This window comes from Helicoverpa armigera, chromosome 13 (genome assembly GCF_030705265.1).
Source record: "Helicoverpa armigera isolate CAAS_96S chromosome 13, ASM3070526v1, whole genome shotgun sequence".
Taxonomy (NCBI): Eukaryota; Metazoa; Arthropoda; class Insecta; order Lepidoptera; family Noctuidae; genus Helicoverpa; species Helicoverpa armigera.
In genome coordinates, this window is record NC_087132.1 from 5,664,315 (window position 1) to 5,686,755 (window position 22,441).

At 36.5% G+C, this 22,441-nt stretch overlaps 3 protein-coding genes across 3 annotated transcripts in view; all 3 read right to left on the bottom strand.

Moving 5' to 3' along the window:
* Positions 1-1,878: 1,878 nt before the first annotated feature.
* LOC110371576 (pancreatic triacylglycerol lipase) lies at positions 1,879-7,197 on the bottom strand. The gene is made up of 6 exons (XM_021327895.3): positions 6,850-7,197; positions 5,565-5,655; positions 3,513-3,661; positions 2,823-3,074; positions 2,366-2,557; positions 1,879-2,076 (listed from the first exon to the last, which is right to left on the bottom strand). The coding sequence occupies exons 1-6, from the start codon at positions 6,887-6,889 to the stop codon at positions 1,901-1,903; spliced, it is 900 nt and encodes a 299-aa protein (XP_021183570.3). The 5' UTR covers positions 6,890-7,197; the 3' UTR covers positions 1,879-1,900.
* A 1,315-nt stretch (positions 7,198-8,512) lies between these two features.
* LOC110371577 (pancreatic lipase-related protein 3) lies at positions 8,513-11,454 on the bottom strand. The gene is made up of 6 exons (XM_064037693.1): positions 10,801-11,454; positions 10,475-10,623; positions 10,105-10,356; positions 9,682-9,873; positions 9,216-9,387; positions 8,513-8,707 (listed from the first exon to the last, which is right to left on the bottom strand). The coding sequence occupies exons 1-6, from the start codon at positions 11,022-11,024 to the stop codon at positions 8,593-8,595; spliced, it is 1,104 nt and encodes a 367-aa protein (XP_063893763.1). The 5' UTR covers positions 11,025-11,454; the 3' UTR covers positions 8,513-8,592.
* A 1,943-nt stretch (positions 11,455-13,397) lies between these two features.
* The window catches only part of LOC110371604 (cadherin-related tumor suppressor), a 98,327-nt gene continuing 89,283 nt past the window's right edge, over positions 13,398-22,441 (bottom strand). The window contains exons 8-9 of the mRNA XM_021327932.3: positions 16,976-22,334; positions 13,398-16,829 (exon numbers count right to left, since the gene is read on the bottom strand). Of these exons, the coding sequence (XP_021183607.3) occupies positions 14,195-16,829; positions 16,976-22,334 (7,994 nt within the window). The 3' untranslated portion in view covers positions 13,398-14,194. The remainder of the gene's footprint in view (positions 16,830-16,975; positions 22,335-22,441) is intronic.

Below are 22,441 nucleotides of genomic sequence, written 5' to 3' on the forward strand. Positions count from 1 at the left end.
TTTTCATCTTTTCGATCCCTTTATCCGGAAAAATACAAATATTATGACGACTCACTTGGAGACTTACCGTTAAATGCCATTTACCTCAACTTTATCGTATCTTCGAAGTGGAGAGCTTTCGACATATCAAGTTTATACTTAAGGCAATAACTATAAGGCCCCGAGCACAGTCGCGCAACGTAACCCGGGCGTTGCCTAATTTGCGGATGGCGGACAAATAAGGCCATGGATGCAACATGAATGCTGCGCGGTTTCGCAACAGCCAACAATCGAGGATAGCCACGAGGATGTGGGGAAAGCCGGCATGAATGTCCGCCAGTGTGCTCCGTCATTATCAGCAACTGGCTTGTCCGGTACATCGCTTTGGAAATATTTAAATGCAGGTTGAAGTTTGACAGCATCCTGGTATCAAGTGCTTAGATACTCGATTCTATATAAATGCTTTGATAGTAACTTTGTTGCTTGATTATAGAGCTTGTACAATGACGAGGTCGATTTCTCAAATATTTTAATGCCACATTGCACCGTAATCGTAAATGTCACCAAAAATAACTTTTTTGCAATCCACAGTAAAACAAGTTTAGCTGATAAATAATTCTATAAATAAATTCGAAGTTAAGATCTTTCTAGAATACCTGTTGAGTGAAAAAAAGATTACGACATAGATGCAAAGTAGGACTTACGATAAATAATTTGGATATTCATAATTTGGTTCAAACTACTTTATATGCAATTCAAGGTAAGTTTGTACTGTATGGCATCTGTTATGCATCCGTTTTTATGTGGAGCACTACGGGTAGTACCGGTTGAGAGCTCATATTAGGCAATGCATAGACCGGCTTGTAATTACATACAGTTAAAATGAATTTTGATGTAAACTTACGTAAACAATAGATTGGATAAGTATAAGGTTATCAAGATCCATGAAATACGGAAGTCGGAACTGACTGCGCTCGTTACCTCGCTGTGAACAACCTAAGAAGTTTGCATTATACTTTCAAGTGCACGTTCTTGAAAACTTGAAATTAGGTTGAATAAATTATGCTTGACATTTGGATAAATTAGATACCATTTCGCCTAACACCAAGCTGCTATATTATGTAACTTTATATTTTTGTTGTACTATTTATAAAATGTAAGGAAAATCTAATAAGAATAGCTTCGATAAAACGAAAACACATAGTTTAATTCTACAACCATTTAATTCCTCGCTTGAAATAATTAGAACTTCTTCTTCTTCTGCTCTTCTGGTTGGTACCTCGCGCATACGGCGGCTCCGAGTTGGTACTGAAGAAATATAACCCGTTGGCACTGAAATAAAGGGAAACAAGATTTCAAAATTTGGTACAAAAATATTGAAATCACTCCTCGCATAACTAGCATGAATAAAATAATAGTATATAAAATATAGTAAGTAGACGATTAATTTTGATGAAATTAAAATATGTTGAAAATACATTTATTTTCCGAGTCCACGAAAATCAAAGATAAAAAGAGAGCGAAAAAGTTTTCAATGACTCTATGCAATAGGTAATTACTATGAGATCGGCACTAGAAGGAAGTAAGTCTGAAGCAAAGGTAAACTGTTCTCTAGTGAAAGTATGGAAGTGTTTCGGTGCCTGCACTAAACGTAGCAAATTGCTGGCAATGCTATTGAATTGTGCACAAAAAGGAATTAGTGTATTTTTTATTATTTTGTATCTAAAATGAATGACAGGAATAATTTGATTGGTTTATTTTTGCTCGAAAAATATATTGCTTCAATCGCTTTGAGTAAGCAGCTACAGGTAGGATTGTGTGACAATCCTCCTACCACTATTACAATTCTATTTGGGGTCGGGGCAGCATGTTTTCTTCTTCCATACTGTATAATATATCATATTAGTATAACGTGTGAAACTTACTTTTGAGGCACATATTCACCGAAAATGACTTCGTCCTTAGAGTTGAACATCTCGCACCAGCCGATCATGTAGATGATCCAGGAGTAGCACTTGGTTCCATAAAACCCTACGTCAGTAATTATGGACTCTGCATAGTACTGCGGCGCTCTGGCGTGGTTACAGCCTGATTTTGCTGAGGAATAACAAATAAATATTTATGTTAACCGCGAGCCTGCGTTATCACATAGCAAAGAGTATCTTAAACAAAGTTGAACAGCAAAGAACTTATGTTTGATTTGTGACACTTACGCGAGTTTAGACATTTAAATAAAACTACTTTATCGGGCTTTAACGGATTTTATCGCGGGTCTATGGTCTTCCTGTACTGTAATGTAAAGAACCCGAAACGTTGGTATTAAATAATATTTATATAACCGCGAAAAAATCCGTAAAAGTAGTTTTATTTAAGAAAAATAACTTACTTTGATTTTTAGTAGCTTTGCAGCCAGGCTGTGTGATTCCCCCATTAGCATAGAAGTCAATATGTCCGCTGGCTTCCAATTTTCCCTTCTCCAGAGCATTCGTATGAAGAACGTCTACAAATTTAGCGTCTCCTTTGTCTAATTTCTTGTTGTTGTCGGTGGTGACAAACAATGGCATTGCAGGATCTAGTCCTGAAAAATGTGATTAATAAACTTGTTTACCTTAACTCATTTAAAATGTTAACATGCTGTAAATATTTAAAACCGTAAGCATAGTCAAGCAATGGCTATAGCGCCTACGGAGAGTTTCGGAAAACTGTCGCTTACTACAGCTAAATTGTAAACATTTTATCAGGGGTTAATAGCTATAGGTATTATAATGATATGTTAGTCATAGAATTCGCGATTTTTTGCGCAATATGTACTTTTAATTGAACTAAATTAATTGTTAACAAACCAGTAATTCTATCCAACTTCCCAGATTTGACATAATCGCCTATGAAGCCAGCCGTTTGTCCGCCAAGACTGAAGCCTATAATATGGAACTGCGACAGATTGAAGCCATGTTGTTGGACTAGTTGGTCGATCAGTTGGGCGGTGCACATGCCTACCAACTCAGTGTTACGAGCCGCTTCTATGTAGCAAGGTTCTCGGGCTATCGGGTTGTAGTCCACCGTTATTATGTTGTAGTCGCAGCATTTCATGTAAACTGAAAGGATGAATATGTTGGCTTGAATTGACATTTAAATTATACCCTACCAAGGGAAATCTTACCAGACTTAGCAAGGGATATACCATGTAAAATACTGGTATTCCGCTGCATTCGGTAAGACTGGAAGCCGTCACCAATGTGGTTAGGCAAATGTAGCACCACTATGCCAGGTGACTTGAAGTTTTTTTTAAGAATCCCGTTTCACTATTTAATTTAATATTTATTTGGAAAAAATAATTATTATATGGCTTTTATTAAAGTTAACCAGTTTCGCAAGCAATTAATCAGGAACTAACTTTTAATTGACAATAACACTGCCGAGCTATCGTCCCTATTGCTCGCTCAGGCTCATCCCTAATTACGTGTCACTTACCATAGTTAGTGTTGCACGGGTTTATTATGTAATATCTCTTACGCTATGAAGTCTTACATTACCTGGTCTTATTTCTGGGTTGGGTGAAAAATCCTTATGTCCTGTATAGCCGTGGATCAGGACCTTAATCGGTGCGTCAGGAACCCATGGGGCTGACTTTATGGAATCCGCGTCCATAGCGAACATTTGGTGTGGATTATCTTCATTTTCTCTACACAAAAATGTGACACGATATTTATTATTTTACACTGTTGTATTTCTGGATTTCTGAAGCATTAGAATTATTTACTTATAAACTGTTTTAAAAAATAGTCGAATATCACAAAATATTTTGTAATGAAACTCCTATATAATGAAAAAATAAACCGGCCAAGTGCGAGTCGGACTCGCGCACCGAGGGTTCCGTACAAATCCTGTATAGATAAAAAGCGAGTCTCGCGCCAACCGCAACTTTTCACATAGATAGGTTTTGACAAAGATCAGATATAGTTATGGGAACTCCTTTACAATTTATAACGTAACCTTGTGTTGGAGCTTATTTTATTTTAGGTGATGAGAATTCAGTACTAATGGGATCTTTTATTTTTGAGGGATTAATCACCTAACGAGCCCCAGTTTCAGGTTTTTTTCGAAACTGCCTGACGACTTGTAACTGTCGAATTGTAACAACGACTGCTAGAGAGTAGGATTCGGGGCTGCTGGCTTTATGTTTCTAGAGCCTTGACAAAAGTGTAATTCTGTCCCTTTCTTTGTTTTATAAAGTCGGCTTTATTTTATTTTGTAGCATTTTACAAACAAATCCAACTTCAAACATATAAAAAAGCAACAAGAAAACAAAACCAAGAAATAAATTAAAAAGATGTTAGGTGCATCGGTCTAGAAGTCGGTGTCTAGAGGATGCATCTATATTTATTTTACCACCGAGATCTAGACCGATGCATATAAACAGTTTTCTTGTTGTTTTTAGAAGTTGTTTTTTTTTTTGTCAAAAGTTTTTATTTTTAATTTTTGTGAAAAGTTCTCGTCAATACGAATAGTATAAGCCCAAACACGACGTTACTAAATCATACCGTTGAGGAGTTCTCTCGACTTTCTCACGTCTCCATCATCAAGAAAGCTCTAAACCTTCACTGTTTGATAATATCACCAGACATACATCTGAGAATCAAGTTTTAATCCTATGCATGCCTATAATTTCTGATAGTTGCCCTCGATTTCTCAGGATTTCCATCATCAGATCCTGACCTGATGACAATGGAAATAAACGGCGAGTATACTCTTTTACTACAAAGAAATGATTTCTGAAATCCGTCAAACTTGGTCGTTTAAATTCCCCATTGAAATGAGGAAAATATTTGATTTGATTTGATAATATTTTAATATTTTATGTAACTTCAAATTTATCATTTTCGCAATTTTTCCTTTATCTGTACTATATAACGTTGCTTCTTGCCGAATTTCAAGATTCTGAGTTCACGGGAAGTACCTTGTAGGTTTTGATTCCCTAGCGTGTGACGGAAATTCGTCTAAGGTGTCGGTATATCTGCTGTATCTTTTGATCGCGTTAACTTAGATGTTTGATTTTTTCACTGTCTAAAGGGGCAATAGGCCTAGGTATTTGGTATGAATTTCAATTTGATACCTTTATTCGTTCGTGAGAAATAAGGTAGTAAGTTTCATTTTATTAAAATATTTTTTTTTACATTATATAGCTAAAAAAATGAGATTTTCGTAATTTTTCCTATATTTGCATTATATGACAATGCTTCATGCCAAATTTCAAGACTCTGAGTTTACGGGAAGTATCCTGTAGGTTTTGATTCCTCTGCGAGTGTAGAAAATTTGTTGAAAATATCGACATAATCGGCTGTATCTTTTGATTGGCTTGGTTTAGAAGTTTGATATTTTCATTTATTCACAGCTTAAAGGGACAATAGACCTGAGTACTTCATGTGAATTTCAGCTCGATACGTCCACGCGTTCTTGAGATAAAGGGTCTTGACAGACAGACAGACAGACAGACAGACAGACAGACGGACAACAAAGTGATCCTATAAGGGTTCCGTTTTTTCCTTTTGAGGTACGGAACCCTAAAAATAAAACTAATGACTTACCTTGTATACAGCCAGAACGTTATGTTTTCATTTGGACACTCCATTGGTGGTGCAATACAGTCGAATAATGCTGTACTTGATCTTATTAAACCTATGTAAGAATAATATTAATATTAATGTCTCTTTTCTAACCTCTCAGTTTTTAATGACTGTGTCCTTTTAATACATTCCATTGTACATTATCAATAATAATAACTATAGCATTTATTCGCGATTGGCAGTTCTTACTTTGCATATAATTTAAGCACTTTACAGTTATTTACAGTTTCACTTTATAGTTGGATATAATTCATTTTCAGGTAGGCGATGAATTTCTTTAATTAAATATGTTTGTTAGTAGTATACAGGGTTACTGGTAAGTAGACCGCATCCTTTCAAGAGGTGATAGTATAGGTCAATACGGACAAATTTGATCCTGGGATACACTGGGCAAAAGTTGACCCGTTTCAAGATAATCGAATTTCAAGATCAGTCGTCTAGGTACACGTATAAATTTTCATTATTAGTCAAAAGTCTCGTTTTTGTGGATTTTTGTGTGTTTTTGGATAGAAGATGAATCACTTCATAATAACAAACCATAAAACTGTACAAATCACAGAGGAAATTATAGCGAACAGTAATTACTTTTTTAGTAGTTATTTTCTCAAAAATATTACTCTTCATTTTTTTGTGCAGAATACTTAAAAAACATCTACATCTATCTAGCTATCCAAAAAGGCACAAAACACACAAAAATCCGCAAAAACGAGACTTTTAACTAATGATAAAAATGTATTCGTGTACCTAGACGACTTGTAAAGAAAAGATCTTGAAATTCGATTATCTTGAAACGGGTCAACTTTTGCCCAGTGTATCCCGGGGTCAAATTTGTCCGTATTGACCTATACTATCACCTCCTGAAAGGATGCGGTCTACTTACCAGTAACCCTGTATAACTAAAAATATGATTTTTATAATATGACTACACCACCGATTTGGAAATTCTTACACTATTGGGAGGCTACACTATCCGCGAGTGACGTAGGCTATATTTTGTCCATGTTTTGCGAGTAAACAAGTATCTACTGAATTTATGTTCCCATTTTAGCTTCCAAAATGTTTATTAACACTCATATTGTACGTAATATTTTTCGAACAATTAATTGAAGTACATATTATTAAATATAAAACTGAGTTTAAATTTCGCTTGATGGCCACTGACCAAGAGATTTAAATCAATTCAATTTGAAAAGAGCTAAGAAAACTTTTCCCAAATGATTACATTACAACATTATTATGTACTTACATATTGAAATTAGGTAAAAAAGCCAAACTATGAAAACCATTTTAACGATAACAATTCTCGAACTATGTTTAAGGGCTCACTGACACATATATATAGACCTTGTGCAGTAAACTGTACTGAAGCGCCAAACTTTACGCATAACCGACCAAACAGCTGATTAGAATAAAGAAAACTGTGGATAATTCCCATTGAAAATTAAGCTAATTTTGTACGCAAATGAAACTAGACTGTATACTTATAAACTAGCATAGGCTTATCACTTAATTGCTAGCGCCTAAACCCAGCAATTTGATTGATAAATAATAATTTATAATGACTTAACCAGGTTATACACTTTTACCAGGTATAAGAAGAAATGTTGAATTAATTCGTTTTCTACATAGACACGTCTTGAAACAAAATTTATTGTAAGATACGAATTTAAATTAAGTTTATCATAATATATTATGACAAGTTTCAGGTTTTCAGATACATATACAATTGAGGTGAATGAACTCTACTAATATGTATGTCACGCTAAATGTTTTTTGTTACATTACTCTAATTAAAGGTAACTTAGTCCTGTCTTAGGATGTGGGTTTTTGTTTGGTTGTCTCATAAGGCTGGCTAATTTTAAATCAAGCTTCAAAAAACACCATATTAGAAGAAAACAAAGTGATCTGGTCATCTGAATTATGTGAAAAAATTTAACTGAAAGACAGCTCCACCGCTCTATTGTTCCAAATTATTATGTAAATGACATTGAAATTGTCGTAAGGGAACAAGCGTGCATTATCATGTTATCTGCGTTTGGTGTATTTTGCTGTGTTTTCTTTATACCTAATTACTGTGGAAAACTGCGCTGATAATAAATTAAGGGCACTCTTGTTTTGGGTTTAAGTGTTGTTTGAGTTCGCATCTACATCAGTAAACATCCTCATTACTATTTATTTGAACATTTCCTACATCAGAATAAAAATGTAATAAAGGTAGTAGAAAGTTATTTTGAGCTTATTATTTAAGTTAATGTATATTTCAGCGGCATTCACAGATCTTGTATATAATTTCAGTTTGCTGGTTCAATGACTTTATTTGATTCAAAATTCAGGTTTCTCTTAGATCATTCACAGATTGAGCAAATGAAGAGCATTCGATTACTAATCTATTTATATTTCTCCACTTTTTGCGTTAGTTTGTGGCAGTTGCTTTTATATATTACAAAACAACTTTAATTACAATTTTTTAACTACTAACTCTTACTATTTAAGATGGGAAGTGTATATCAGTACCTATATAGCCTTATTATAGTAAGCAAGTGTTTATTTCTTTATCGTGATTAGGCACCACGCCCTACCGTCCTTCATGTCCTTCCGTGTAGGAAAATTCAATCTACGTAATAATGATAACATTACTCATTATGCATAACAATTATATTTCCTTATGATTCACCCTAGCTAGTGTACATGATGATTGTTACAAAAATGATGATAGTAAAAGAAATAAATTCAAATTATGTCTTATTTTTGAAACCAGTCAGCTATTTAAATTAAAGACAATTTCAGTTGGTACACTTATGTACGTACTTATATATTTTTTTCGTTTGAAAAATATTTTCACTTTGAACATATTACCTACCTAATAAGGATGACATTGTCGAATTGATAATTTAATTTTGTTGCAGAAATGTACACCTATTTTATAATATTACTTAAAGAAAACCTAATAAGAACAACCTTGAGGAAAAAAAAACCAGTGTTAATTCTACTACCGTTTAATTACTTGCTTGAAGTTATTTAAACATTTTCTTCCACTCTTCTGATTGCTTCCTTGCGCATAAGGCGACTCCGAGTTTGTACTGAAGAAATATAACCCGCGTGCACTGAAACAAAGATTAACATGACTTTAAAATGTGAAACAAAAATATTGAAACTAATCCTTGCATATTATGTAACATGAATATAATAATAGATACCCATCATTGGTCGAATGCAGCATGAAGGTTGGACTTCAAATATGCGAGTTAGTGTTAGTGTAGTAGTTCTTGTGAGTGTCTTACGCACCTGTAATAGCTCTATATGAACCTTTGACTTTGACGGGACCCTGGAACCGTTACTTACTTGAATGAATATCTACGCTTTGAGTAGGTAAACATACAGTTCGCGGTAATCAACTTTGCCTTCTTGAAGTTAGCCATTAGCCGCCAAGTGGCAAAATGCCCTAACAAAACACTATCGCGCATGTTCCAGGCGTTCAGTGGCTAACAATGCCAGCAGAAATGCAAAGTTAATTTTCCTACGAGAACTGCGCTGATTTTGTTCAATTATCAAAAATAAATATAAAAACTAGTTGGGCATGTAAACAATTATTAATTCGATCTAAATACTTACTTTTTAGGAACATATTCACCGTATATCACCTCGTCGGTAGACTGGAACAAACCGCACAAGCCGATCATGTAGCTGATCCACGAGTAGCAGTTGGTTCCATAAAACCCTACGTCAGTAATTATAGACTCTGCATAGTACTGCGGCGCTCTGGCGTGGTTACAACTTGATTTGCCTGAGGAATATCAAAAAAGGGAACATTTTTTTTTGTTCAACACAGTAATGAAAAAAATACGGGAAAATGTTGTAAAAATGTATAGTATACAACAGAACTGATAAGAAACTCTTTACAAAAAAAAAGTATTCTAAAAATAAGTGATAGTGGAAGCACATCCTGATGAAATGCTATACTTATTCGTATATTTCATGGTTTGTCTTAGAATAATCACTAAGTCTTGTGAATTTATCTATACATATTTTTCTCTCGTATTACTAAGAATACCTATCGAAAAGCGAAGATAATTTTTACTTTGTTCGTCGGTATCTTTGCAGCCAGGCTGTGTGATTCCCCCATTGGCATAAAAGTCGACATGGCCGCTCGCTTCCAACTTTCCCTTGTTCAGAGCATTCGTATGAAGAACATCCACAAATTTTGCGTCTCCTTTGTCTAGTTTCCTGTTCTTGTTAAAAGTGACAAACAATGGCATTGCAGGATCTAGTCCTGCAAAATATTTAACTTATCCTTAGTATATTAGGTATTCCACTCTCAAAAAATCAGCGTTTGCGTATCCTTATCAAGACTTACCTCCAGCGCCTGTGGAAGGTTAGCGCACAGGTCGCATGAAAAGAACTTGTAAACTTTAATATACGTCAAGGCCTTATTGCTCAATGTTTTTGTTAAATATTACCGCAGGAGAACACATTTAAATTAAATCAATTTCTGATAATTTACCAGTGAGTCTGTTCAACTTTCCAGATGTGACATATCCGCCTATGAAGCCAGCCGCTTGTCCGCCGAGGCTGAATCCTATAATGTGGAACCGCGAAAGGTCGAAGCCATGTCTCTGGACTAGTTGATCGATCAGTTGGGCGGTGCATATGCCTACCAACTCAGTGTTACGAGCCGCTTCTATGTAGCATTCTTCTCGGGCTAGTGGGCTGTAGTCCACTGATATTATATTAAAGTTGCAGCATTTCATGTAGGCTGAAAGGATGATTTAAGTGTAAAGATATTAAGTAAGTTTTAAGAAATACTAATCAACTATGTTTTTCGCTAATCTAGTGTTGCATTCTGCAATATCTCTTACGCTATGATAAATTACCTGGTCTTATTTCTGTGTTGGGTGAAAAATCCTTATGACCTGTATAGCCATGGATCAGAACCTTGATCGGTGCGTCAGGAACCCAAGGAGCTGTTTTAATGGAATTCGAGTCCACAACCTGTAGTTGGTGTGGTTTATCTTCATTTTCTCTGGACATAAAGGTGAAACAATAATTGTTATTTTGTTGATCATTTATCAGATCGTCTATACATAGACGGATTTCCATTTCTGTACTTGTGTTAAAAAAAGTTAAATCCCACAAAATATTTTGCTGATAATAATGAAACTATACTGAACGAAAAAAGGAAATATCTTTAATGACTCACCTTGTATACAGCCAGAACGTTATATTTACATTTGGACACACCATCGGCGGTGAAATGCAGTTGAAACCTAGTATAGTTGATCTTGTTAAACCTATAACAATAACACTAATATCTTTTCTTGCTCTTATAATGTCTCGATAACAATCTAAAGGCTGATCATTAAACAAAATTATTATGTACTTACATATGGAAATTAAGTTAAAAAACAAAACTTTGAAAACCATTCCAACGATAACATAGATAGATAGATAGTCTGTGATAAGTTTAAGGGCTCAGTGACACATTAATATAGGTCTTGTGCAGTGCACCATACACGAAAAACTTTACCTACACATAACCGACCAAACACCTGACTACGATAAAGAAAACTGTGGATAATTCCTTCGTTTTTCTAACTTTTTGCACAAATGAAACCAGTCTTTATAATTAAGAACTCGCATAGGCTTATCACTAAAGGTTTACCGCTGGTATTAAAGCAGTAGTGCAAAATCTGCAGGTTTCATTTTATTTTATTTTTTTGGCTCACCAACAATCGTTTACACCATACAATTATTAAATACAAACATCATAATACAATACTTGTGTAACAATCTCTTAAAGGTAAGCACAGCATGCGTTAGACTATTAAGTTAAAGTTAAGATTATGTCAAAATAATAATACATATAAATTCGACAATGTGAAAATTGAAATTAAATTAAACATTACCAATTAAATTAAAATTTACTAATTACAAAATTAATTATAATAAAAAAAATAAAAATAAAAATTGAGATCAATTAAGTAATAAAAAAGGAGTAACTAATATTTTTTTAAAATCGAGTTCTTTTGAGTTTGATAAGTGAGTCAGCGTATAGGTCAACCAGATCACTGCAGCTATTAAGTAATTTACGCAAGCGAGGGATAGGAGAGTTGGCACCAAGCACGGAGGATACAGCGGAGTTATTGGGGCACGTGGTATCCTAGCGGGGACTCGGATTTTTACTCGACTCAGCAACTCAGCAAAAACGTTTTACCGAGGTTGTATTTATATAATTGTAATTAAGTACAGATGAAAATTCTACCAAATGTGCATGGTTATTCAAGAATGTTATAAAGTAACAAAAGGGTAGAGATGGCTAGATACGCCACTCTAAACCTTTAAGAAGCCAGTAATATAATCCAGTCACGAAGACCTCATCATCATCATCATCATCATCATCAGCCTATCGCAGTCCACTGCTGGACATAGGCCTCTCCAAGTGCACGCCACTGAGATCGATTTTCGGCTACTCGCATCCAGCTCCTGCCTAGAAGACCAATTAAAACCAATATATAAAGACCACAAAACCTCTTCTTAATATCCTTTGATGATTTTGATATCCTGATAATTCTTTGTCCTGACTCACTGACAGCTCAAAGCACATCGCTGCACAGCCTGCATCGCTGGACGTGGAGACTTGAAATTTGAAAGGAATAATCCTTTTGTGATCTAATTTCTAGAGGAAGGATTTTTGGAACAATCTCTAAGATGGTCAAAATAAGATGGTAAAAGTGTGGAAATAAGTGTTACCGCCTTCCGCCAGTGTATATGCGAAGTTGGCAATACTCGTGAATCAGTGAGGCCATGGCTTGAATATGGCTGACAGATGAACTACAAACAACATCCTTGAAGTATGAAGCATGAGTGACAAAATAGAAGAAATGTTTTACCACAATCCTTCATACTGCAAACAATTTTGCACCTCCTGGTATTTGATATACAGAAATCCATCATGTTTTTGTTGAGTACATTTAAATCAATTTTACGGGTTTGTCAAATACCATGTACGAGTAATATTGGTATACGACCTAGCTTACGATAAAGTGTGTTATACAAATCACTACATATGTAGACTCATATGAAGGAACAGTGTTTTTTGGCAGCACTAATGGATTTTATGTACCTGTGGGTAAATACCTGTTATTATGTATTTGATAATGAAATCCACGAAAACTACTTCTAATCTTCAACAGTTTTTAGGCAACGTAGTAATATTATTGTTTTATTTATAAAGTAGCTTCTGCCCACGATTTGGCACGAGTCCAGAAGATATGTTCTCCGTGTACCTACCCGAAAAAAAGTAGCCTTCTTGATAAAACTTAAAACTGAAAGAATTTTTCATATCGGGTCTGTAGTTCCTGAAAGAAAAAACACCCAAAATCTTGACATTTATCATTTGACCGCAAATGTGTTTCACCTCAGACTTCCCGTACCCGGGTAAAATATAGCCGATTTTACACGGGGATAGTGAGAGAATTTTATCAATGAACTATCCTATGTATTTCCTTATGTACACTCTATGAACTCACCTATTTACACTCTATGTGCACCCCTATGTATTACTTTATGTTCACTTTATGAACTCCCTGTTTTTCCTTATGTACACTTTATGAACTCCCGTATGTATTTCCGTATGTACACTCTATGTACTCCCCTATGTACTTCCTTATGTACAGTTTTTGTATTTCCTTATGTATTTCCTTGTGTGCACCTCTATACAGGTTACTGAGTCAGATCACACGATGAGTGTTGATGCTCTCATGTTGTTAGGAAGGTTGAAGAAATAAAATAAATGAATTTAAATTATATTTTATTTATGAAATCAGTCAGTTATTTAAAATTATATAAAGTCATTTGGCACTTTACTAAATAATATGGCGATACAATCGATAACGGGAACGAAGGCTCTGACTTACATTCATTTTCCGTCTTAAAGTAAAACTGACACTGAACATTTAAAAAAAGAAATGAGTACAAACATTATTATCACATGGATTCGTCGATACCATTAAATAAGCGTATTTATATTATGTACACGAGACGGATACACAATGATTTACCAATTCAGTCAGAGCTTCAACAATTTTGCATTAAAGTTTGACCTTAAAATAATTCACTGTTACACAATATTTACATACACATTGTTTATTTCAGATATTTATATGTATCCTATTTACAAACTTTATTTACACCGAGGTTTAACACGTTGAAGCTGTAATTTATAGGTATTATGATACAGGTGTCCACGGGCCCGATTGTCAAAACTTTGTGGATAGTGAATATCCCAATGTTAGATTAAGATTACTAGCTTCAATTGACGATGAACAACACCGCCTGTTATAAACCACACATGTATGTTGTGAATACATTTTGTATAAAACCTTCAGAATAGTTCATACCAAATTATGTTTATTATTCACGTTTTTTATTATTTAACTTATACACAATGTATCCACCACATAGGCATTTAATATGAAAACATATAAACAATATATGGCAAGAAGTATAGAGACCTTGATACAAGATCACAACAATTATTTTACAAAATATAAAACTATATTTATTACTATTTACATTCTAAGTATCCTAACACATTAAACGTATTCTTCTGACGGCTTTGGAGTGCCGTTCTGCAGTCTTAGCGAGGAAGACATTCTCCCATTCACAGAGTCGGGTAATTCAGCTATGTCCTTAAATACATCAATCATACTTTCAAAATTTGGTCCCCAGTTGAATAGATCGAGTGCAGCCGGGCCCCAGCCGAGTGCGGCTGAAGCGGGGGAACCATTTGCCTGTCGGTACAGTGCTGAGCTAACGTGCGGGGCCAGATCATCATCAGATGCGACTAGAGTGCTTAGTGACCCCCGGAATGATGAATCAAAACTTTCATACGGTGGTGGCAGAATAGGCTTTTTAGGATTGCTTCCACTACTAACATTTTGTCGTCTAACATCTTCTAGCTTATCGGCATTTATACTATTATTGTCATATTCTATTTCTGAGCAAGTAAAACTATCGTTCCCACTTTCATCGTCTGAGCCTGTGGAACTTCTGTTATCGTCTGGCGGTGAGTGATGTCTGTGTGACATATGGTGACCAACTCCTCCACCCCGAGGGGCTTCGCTTGAACTTGAAACTGCATCTAATGTGGACACTAAACTAGAAGTCCGTTGCCTTGCATTCATTCTCTCTATTTCCTCAGCTGTGAGCCCTACTGCACCTGAGCCAACAGACACTACTTGCGGAACTTGTGGAGGGGCGCTGGGGGTTTTTCTGCCAGCTGATGAGCTTTGCCCACTCAGTTGTGACATGACAGGGCTGTTCAAACTTCTTTCGCTGTTACTATGCAAGGCATCTTTGCCAACGCCCCCAGAACTTGATGTTGTTGCTAATAGAGCACTCTGCAGCGGTTTCCCAGAAATATCATGAAGAGTTAAGATTCGAGGCTGCTGACTCAATTCGCTGCTTGGAGATAAACGTGCTAATGGTGTTGTTTGATGTTGTCTTGGCTGCGGCGGCGGCTGGGCTGCCTGCGGTACGCGTGATGGATAACCACTGGGATGATGCGGTGAGTGACGATGCTGAGGAGTTTGATGTTTATGGTGGTAGCCTGCAATCGGCGGTGGAGTAGCTTTGTATTTTCTAACACCTGCTGCCTCTCGGAATCCTTTGTAATGATAAACAATGTCTATGTCAGAAGGCGCTATTGAGCTCGCGTTTTCTAGATCGTAGTGTTCGGGTACTTCAGAATTTAAATCCATACCACTTGGGTGGTCATGAGTATGGTGGGAGGTATTTGTTGATGGCGGTGGAGGTGGGTGGTGGTCTTCACGGAGAGCCGGACTCTTCCCAACAACTTCACGCTCTATGATGTCAGGTCTCTGTGGTCTTGGTGGATCGATGTTCATTATTTCTCTATCTTTGTATTTTTTTGAAAGTAGTTCGGGACCAACGATGTGGCCGACATTGCGTGTTATATCTGCATTCTCTGACATATAGCTATTGAGACTGGTATCATTATTGTGGAGATTTCTGTTCATTAGGCTGTCATTTGTGCCAGCTATAAGATTTGGTGCGTTTAACATAGCAGGGCCTCCGTTCTGCTTGGAGTGCACAATATTACCTTTTGTTGCAGATCCATTACCTTTTTCTTTTTTCTGCTTACGAAGTCTATAAAAGATGATTGAGACAGAGATTGCGACTAATAAAATGACGAAGAACACAATTACAAGTGTTATGCCAATGCGTAGTGGATGGTTTTGAGCTGCACCGACACCAAAGGCACTGTGACATCCGTTTAATATTTTGCCTCTGTGGACTGTCTCTTTGAATATGCTGCCATTGCCACTGAATGGTTGAATTTCATTGTTTATTGAGAAATTAGCCAAGCATCCCTCAAATTTGTTTTGGCTTGATGTAGTTATCCATTCATGTTTAACTCCTCCAATCGATATGACAGTCAAATATGGATCTAAAAAGTCGTGTACTCCAGCGGCATCAAGTTCTTCTCCGACATTTTTGTCATCAACAAGCAGGCGAATACTTCTTCCGACTGACACCAAAGTAATGTTATGCCAGTTTCCGTCGGACACGTCATTTTGCTCTGATTGACTCATATTTACAACAGTATTCTGTTTTGATGTGTAACAGACCTTTCCTTCCAAAAGTTCGATCACAGTGTAATATTTATCAGTTGCTGAATAAAATAGGACACCATCTTTTCTGTGTGTCCTAAAAAAGAATGACAAACTTTTCGCTGGGCTGTTAACTTTAGGTATTACTTTGCCTGATGTTTTGCTATTTTTCTTCGCCCACCCGGTGTTCCCTCCATAAAAGGTCTCTAATAATTGCATTCTTCTGTGTTTTTCTGATATCGTGTAAGTTACAAATCCATTTTCAGCAACTGAAATTGATTGCAGTGAAAGTCCACAATCAGAAGATATTAACCCACCTTTGCACTTGCACAAATTAGCCTTCCACCTATCCAAACATTCTCCTGATCCACAGACATCTTTCTTGAAACAGGCGCCTTTCTCAGACCGTTCGCACTTTGGTTCCACGCCTCGTGCCTTTATGGGGTTAGTTAGGTTCAGCAATCGGCCGTTGATGGTTATACTGTGCATACATCCCACGAAATCATCAGAATGTATTTGTCCGGGGCGTTCCAGTACTGGGTCTGCTTTGTGTAGGCCACCGATGAGTAAAGGTTCGTTGTTAAAGTTCAAGGTTCTGAAAATACAAAAATGTAGAATGTTTAGTGTCATTATTTTACCCTAATGTTTTATCATAATGAAAATTGGGACAAAGAAAGATTATTATAACTTAAGGAGAAGACTAATAAAAAAATGTACAAATAATAAAAATTTTCTAAATACCCAGCTTGTCCAGTATCATCATCGTAGCATGAATCGTCACCAGGGTCGCATTCAGTACAGACGTCTCCATGATCAGTACAAGACGCTATACTCAGTGAAATCACTCGACCATTTCTGGTCGCCGTGAGTTTGTACCAGCTACCATCAGCCAAGTTGGTTTTAGGATTCATTATGGCGACTGAAGTAATCGATGTTCTAGCGCCACCAAATGAAAATACTGGCTTTCCTCCCAACAGCTCAATGGCTATAAAATCTGATCTTCCACCAGTCTGCCCGCCGTAATTATACAGCAGTAAAGCATCGGGTTTCGTAGTAGCGAATATTACTGTTATATCGTTGGTAGATGCATCAAGAGATGGGAATTGCATGTAAGATAGTTCACCAAATCCGAATGTTGTACTTTCACAGTGTGTTCCATAGCGTCCATTTGTACAGCTACATTTATATCCTGGCTTCAAACTAATGCATATTCCTCCATGCATACAGGGATTTGGACGACACGAATCAACTAATGCTTCACAATGATTACCACGATATCCAGGGCGACATAGGCAAAAGAATGAGTTTCTGTCAGCGCTTTCTTTACATGAACCACCATTCTTACATGGATTACTGCTACACACATCGTCTCTTTCCATCTCACAAGTTTTACCATCTCTGCGAGCTGGACAAGTGCATGTGAAATCGTGACCTTGTTTTCGACATATTCCACCAAAACGACAAGGATTTGGTGAACACGGATCTTGGCGCTTTTCACAATTGCCTCCTATGAAACCGTCCGTACAGTGACAAGTGTATTCGTGTCTAACAAAAGGCGATGATAATATAAGAGACGGGCTCTCAATAATTTTGGTATCATCTAATACTCGTATCGAATCTGTACAAAGGCCATCATTTTTGCATTGTTGAGAAGCGCACGGGAAGTAGGCTACAATTATTTGGCTTTTTAATAACTTTGTTATTTGAAACTCTTTAGCTTTTAAATATTTTTCGGTCATTTCTCTTTTCCAAATTGAGTGATTACCTTTAGTGGCTATCGTCAAATCTAAGTGTCCGTCGACTTCATTGATGCTGTACAAGTAAATACTTTCTTTACTTTTCAGCCCTTCTTTTAGAATTTCTAGTAAACTCCGGTAGTAATGAGTTAAAAAGTCTGACGCTGTCATATTCAATATTCTCAATGTGTTGGATTGTTCAACAGTATTATTATCAAATGAAAAATATTCCACGCTTATTGAAGATATGACATCTCTATGCACGCCATCATTTCCTGATACTGAAAACGAATATCCTTGTCCTGGTTTAACAGCGTTGGTGTATAGGTTGCAACCAGATCTAATACTAAGAAGTGATAGCGTGTTTTCCGATGTAGATTCCTTGATAATCTTACATCTGTAATCTCCTGTGATGTCTGGGTCGTTTGGTTTCACGTCAGCAATCTTACCACGAGGCACTTTATTATTAAAAGCAAAGACTATAACGTGAGCTGATCTCGGAGTTGGTGGATTATCGTTCCTGTCTAATACTTTAATAAATATTGTATAATTTGATTTCATAACCGGATTGCCGCTATCTTCTATTTGTATGACAACTTCAAGGGTGGGTGTCAATTCTCTATCTATTTTCTTTGTCGTCACTAGTACGCCCGTATGCTTGTGAACCCTTACATAACTTTGATGTCTTCCTCCAACAACAGCATATGAGAAAGGAGCTCCATTCGGAGGTAAATCAGGATCTTTAGCAGAAAGCGTTGCAATGCTAGTATTCGGTGGTTCGTTCTCGTAAACAGATCCCTCGAAACTTGCAGTATCAAATATGGGTCCATTGTCATTTATATCTGACAAAGTTATTTTCACAGTAGCTGTACCAGTTTGTGGTGGCACTCCAGTATCAATGGCACCAACTATAAGTGTGTACATAGGTAAAGTTTCTCTATCTAATTGTCGTACAACCTCAATTTCTCCAGTTTGAGGATCTATTTTGAAATCCTGATTAGTATTTCCTCCTATTATGGAGAAGCTAAATTGGTTATTTTGCGGGCGTACATCTTTGTCTACTGCTTTAACTTGAATGACTTCCTGTCCAATGCTTGCACCTTCGGAAACTGTAGCCTCGTAATAGTGGCGTAAAAATTCAGGTGGATCATTGCCATCTTGAATAGATATGATAACTTGTGCCTCATCAGTATCATTTCCGCGTATTCCACCAGAATTTTTCGCTAGAACTGTTAATACGACTCGGTTTTGAGTTTCTCTGTCTAAATACCGTGCTACTCGAATCACGCCTGTTTGGGAATTAATACTGAAGCCCTTGTCATTGCTTGAGCCCACGAATAAGTAGTATATTATTCCATCATCTCCACTATCTTGGTCCGTAGCTTGAATAACACCAACGTTAGCACCGACTTCTGCAGATTCTGATACATCAAAATGAAATACGGGTTGTTTAAATTTGGGATAGTATTCATTTACACCTGTTATGTAAACTATTACTTCAGTAGTATTACGCATAATTGAGTCAGGATTTTCAGCTCTAATCTCTAAAGTGTAAACGCGTTTTTCTTCATAATCGAATACTTCTTTAGAAAATATTTCTCCAGTGTTGACATCTATGTGGAATAACGAAGCCATGTCATTGTTGATAAAGTATTTGATGATTGCGTTTTTCGGAGAATCAATATCAACAGCTGTTACTTTGTATATAAAACTGTTGACAGGAGAGTTTTCTGGTAAATACGCAGTATATCTTGTTTGGTTGAATTGAGGAGAGTTGTCATTGATGTCAGTCAATATTATTGTAAGTGTGGCAATAGCTTCTTTTGACTTGAAGCCAAGATCCTTTGCTGTAATATTTAGTCTGTACTCTTGGATAGTATCGAAATCAAGTGGACGCAATATACTGATGGCTCCGGATATCGGATGAATTTGGAATTCTTCTCCAGCATTTCCAGATGAGATGGAATATCGGACAATCCCATTAGGGCCTTCATCTTCGTCACTTGCTCTTACAGTAAGAATTGATGCGCCTACTGGTTCGTTTTCAGGTACAATTACCTGATAACTTAGAGCTGTGAATTTAGGGCTGTGCATATTTTCACCTGTCACAACGAATATCACAGTGGTTTCATCAGATTGTGGAGGAACACCACGATCTACAGCTTTTATTTTTAGTTCGTAGTATTGGCCAAGGTAGTAGAATTGTTTGCTCACGATAATCCAGCCACTTCTTTTGTCTATGGTCAAGTATGCAGTGCCGTTACCACCTGATACATAATATTCTACTTCTGCATTTATACCAAAGTCCATATTATCTTCAGCAGTTAGTTTTATGATTCTTTCTCCTGACGTGGCATCTTTGGGTACAGGTACAAACTTTTCATGATCTTTGAACTTCGGTGCATTATTGTTAGCATCAACTACATTTATTGTCACTAAGCACTCAGATGACATAGGAGGTTTTCCATTGTCAGTAGCTACAACGACAACAGAATAAGTGTTTTCAGGTGATGAATTGATCGAGGTTCTTTTATAATTCATCTTGAATTTACTAAGAATTTCTCCGGTAGCAGGATCAATAGAAAATAAGTCAGATGGCTGTTGTAATGAGTATGATATTATTGAGTTAGGACCTTGTTTGTCCCTATCAGTAGCAATGACCTGACCAACAAAACTATTTTTCTGTTGCAACTCCGGAAAGTTGAAGCTGTAATATGAATATTCAAATTCAGGGGCATTATCATTTTGATCTTGTATTGTGATTGTCAACGGTGTTTCAGAACGCCAAGCTCCATCAGTTGCAGCTACTTTCAGAATGTACTCATCTTGTAATTCTCTATCAAGAGGCCTTGCAACTGTAACGTTTCCACTTATAGGGTCAATAATAAACTTTTGACCTGGATTTTCGACAAAAGTGTACGTTGCGTTCGCGTTTGGTCCAGTGTCCAGATCAGAACTTGTAACCCTTATGACGAATGATCCAATTTCCGCATTTTCTGTTACATTGACACTAAACAACCGCGTGAATCTTGGTGGGTTATCATTTTTATCTAGCACGGTTACAATAACTGTCGATGTCCCTGTGAGTTGAGGTACTCCATGATCCACAGCCTCTACAATCAGTTCATAAAACGGAATCGACTCTCTATCCAAAGCTATGTTGGTATAAATTTCTCCGATTTCAGGGTCTATTCTAAAAGTTTCATCGCAGTCATTGAGCAGTTTAAAAGATATTCTGCCGTTTTCATTAGAATCATCATCATGTGCATCTATTTTAATGACCAGTTGTGGTGGGTATTCTTCTTCTAATACAGTTGCATTGTATAAAGCATTTTCAATAACTGGAGGATTGTCATTTGCATCTGTTACTTTAATTTCGATTTCAATAAATGATTTTAGTGGAGGGTTATCAGAATCTCTTACTTCAAACCAAACTTCATACAAAGGCATTGTTTCATAGTCGAGCCCTTTTCCAGTAATAAAGACTTCACCGCTCATAGGTTCTACTCTCAAAGCGTCTCCAACATTTCCACCGGCAATGCCATATTGCAGTAAGCCTGTTGGACCCTTTTTTGGAGATGTAGCTGACAATCTTGTTACCAAAACTCCCTCCGGTGTGTCTTCGGAGAATGTAAAAGTTAATTTATTTGTTACTGTAAATTTCGGGAAATTCTTGACTGATTTGGGTATTAGAATCAACTCAGCTGTACTTTGTTTTGGAATTTCCCCGCTGTCTGTCGCTATTATGAGCAAGTTGAAAGTAGATCCACTTTTATCCTTAAACTTCATAAGGTTTTCATTGGCTTTGATAACTCCGGTTTCTCTATTAATTGTGAACAAATTTTGATGTTCGCCTTTTAAATCATAAACAATCTTTTTGTTTAGTCCAATATCGTTATCGCTGGCTTTAACTCCAAAAACGAAATCACCTTTGACGGTTCGATCGGATATATGAGCTTCGTATACTGGATGTGCAAATGTCGGTGTATTATCGTTTTCGTCCTCTACTATTATTGTGAGATTAGCTGTAGCAGTTCTTGGATCAGTAGTTGACGAATCTTGCGCCATTATAATCAGGTAATAAACATCCCAGTCTTCCCGGTCTAACGTGGCATTTGTTGAAATAACACCTGTTGCAGAGTCGATTTGAAATCTTTCAGATTTGTCACCCAAAAGGCTGTATCTTATTTTCGCATTATTGCCAACATCTTTGTCTGTAGCTTTAGGACTAAGAATCACAGTTCCAGCTGGTAAATTTTCTTTCACGTTTGTTCTATAACTTTGTCTTTCAAAATCAGGGCTATTGTCATTTACATCCTGAACCACGATTTTCACTGTCCCGGATCCAGTTAGTGGAGGTGAACCTGCAATTTAATAAAAGTAATTAAAACGTGTCTTAGCATTAAGTAATTAATACCGTATTATTGTAGCTGTTGTTATCCATGTTTGGTTCAAATAATGCCCTATATTA

Bases quoted from the DNA above. Each gene is read 5' to 3' on its own strand.
- LOC110371576 (XM_021327895.3), bottom strand. From the start codon at position 6,889: ATGGTTTTCATAGTTTGGCTTTTTTACCTAATTTCAATAT. The intron at 2,558-2,822 runs GTTTGTTAACAA...CACATTTTTCAG, and splicing joins GAAGTTGGATAGAATTACTG to GACTAGATCCTGCAATGCCA. The intron at 2,077-2,365 runs GTAAGTTATTTT...GTTATTCCTCAG, and splicing joins CAAAGCTACTAAAAATCAAA to CAAAATCAGGCTGTAACCAC.
- LOC110371577 (XM_064037693.1), bottom strand. From the start codon at position 11,024: ATGGTTTTCAAAGTTTTGTTTTTTAACTTAATTTCCATATGTAAGTAC. The intron at 10,357-10,474 runs GTAATTTATCAT...TCATCCTTTCAG, and splicing joins CAACACAGAAATAAGACCAG to CCTACATGAAATGCTGCAAC. The intron at 9,874-10,104 runs GTAAATTATCAG...AATATTTTGCAG, and splicing joins AAAGTTGAACAGACTCACTG to GACTAGATCCTGCAATGCCA.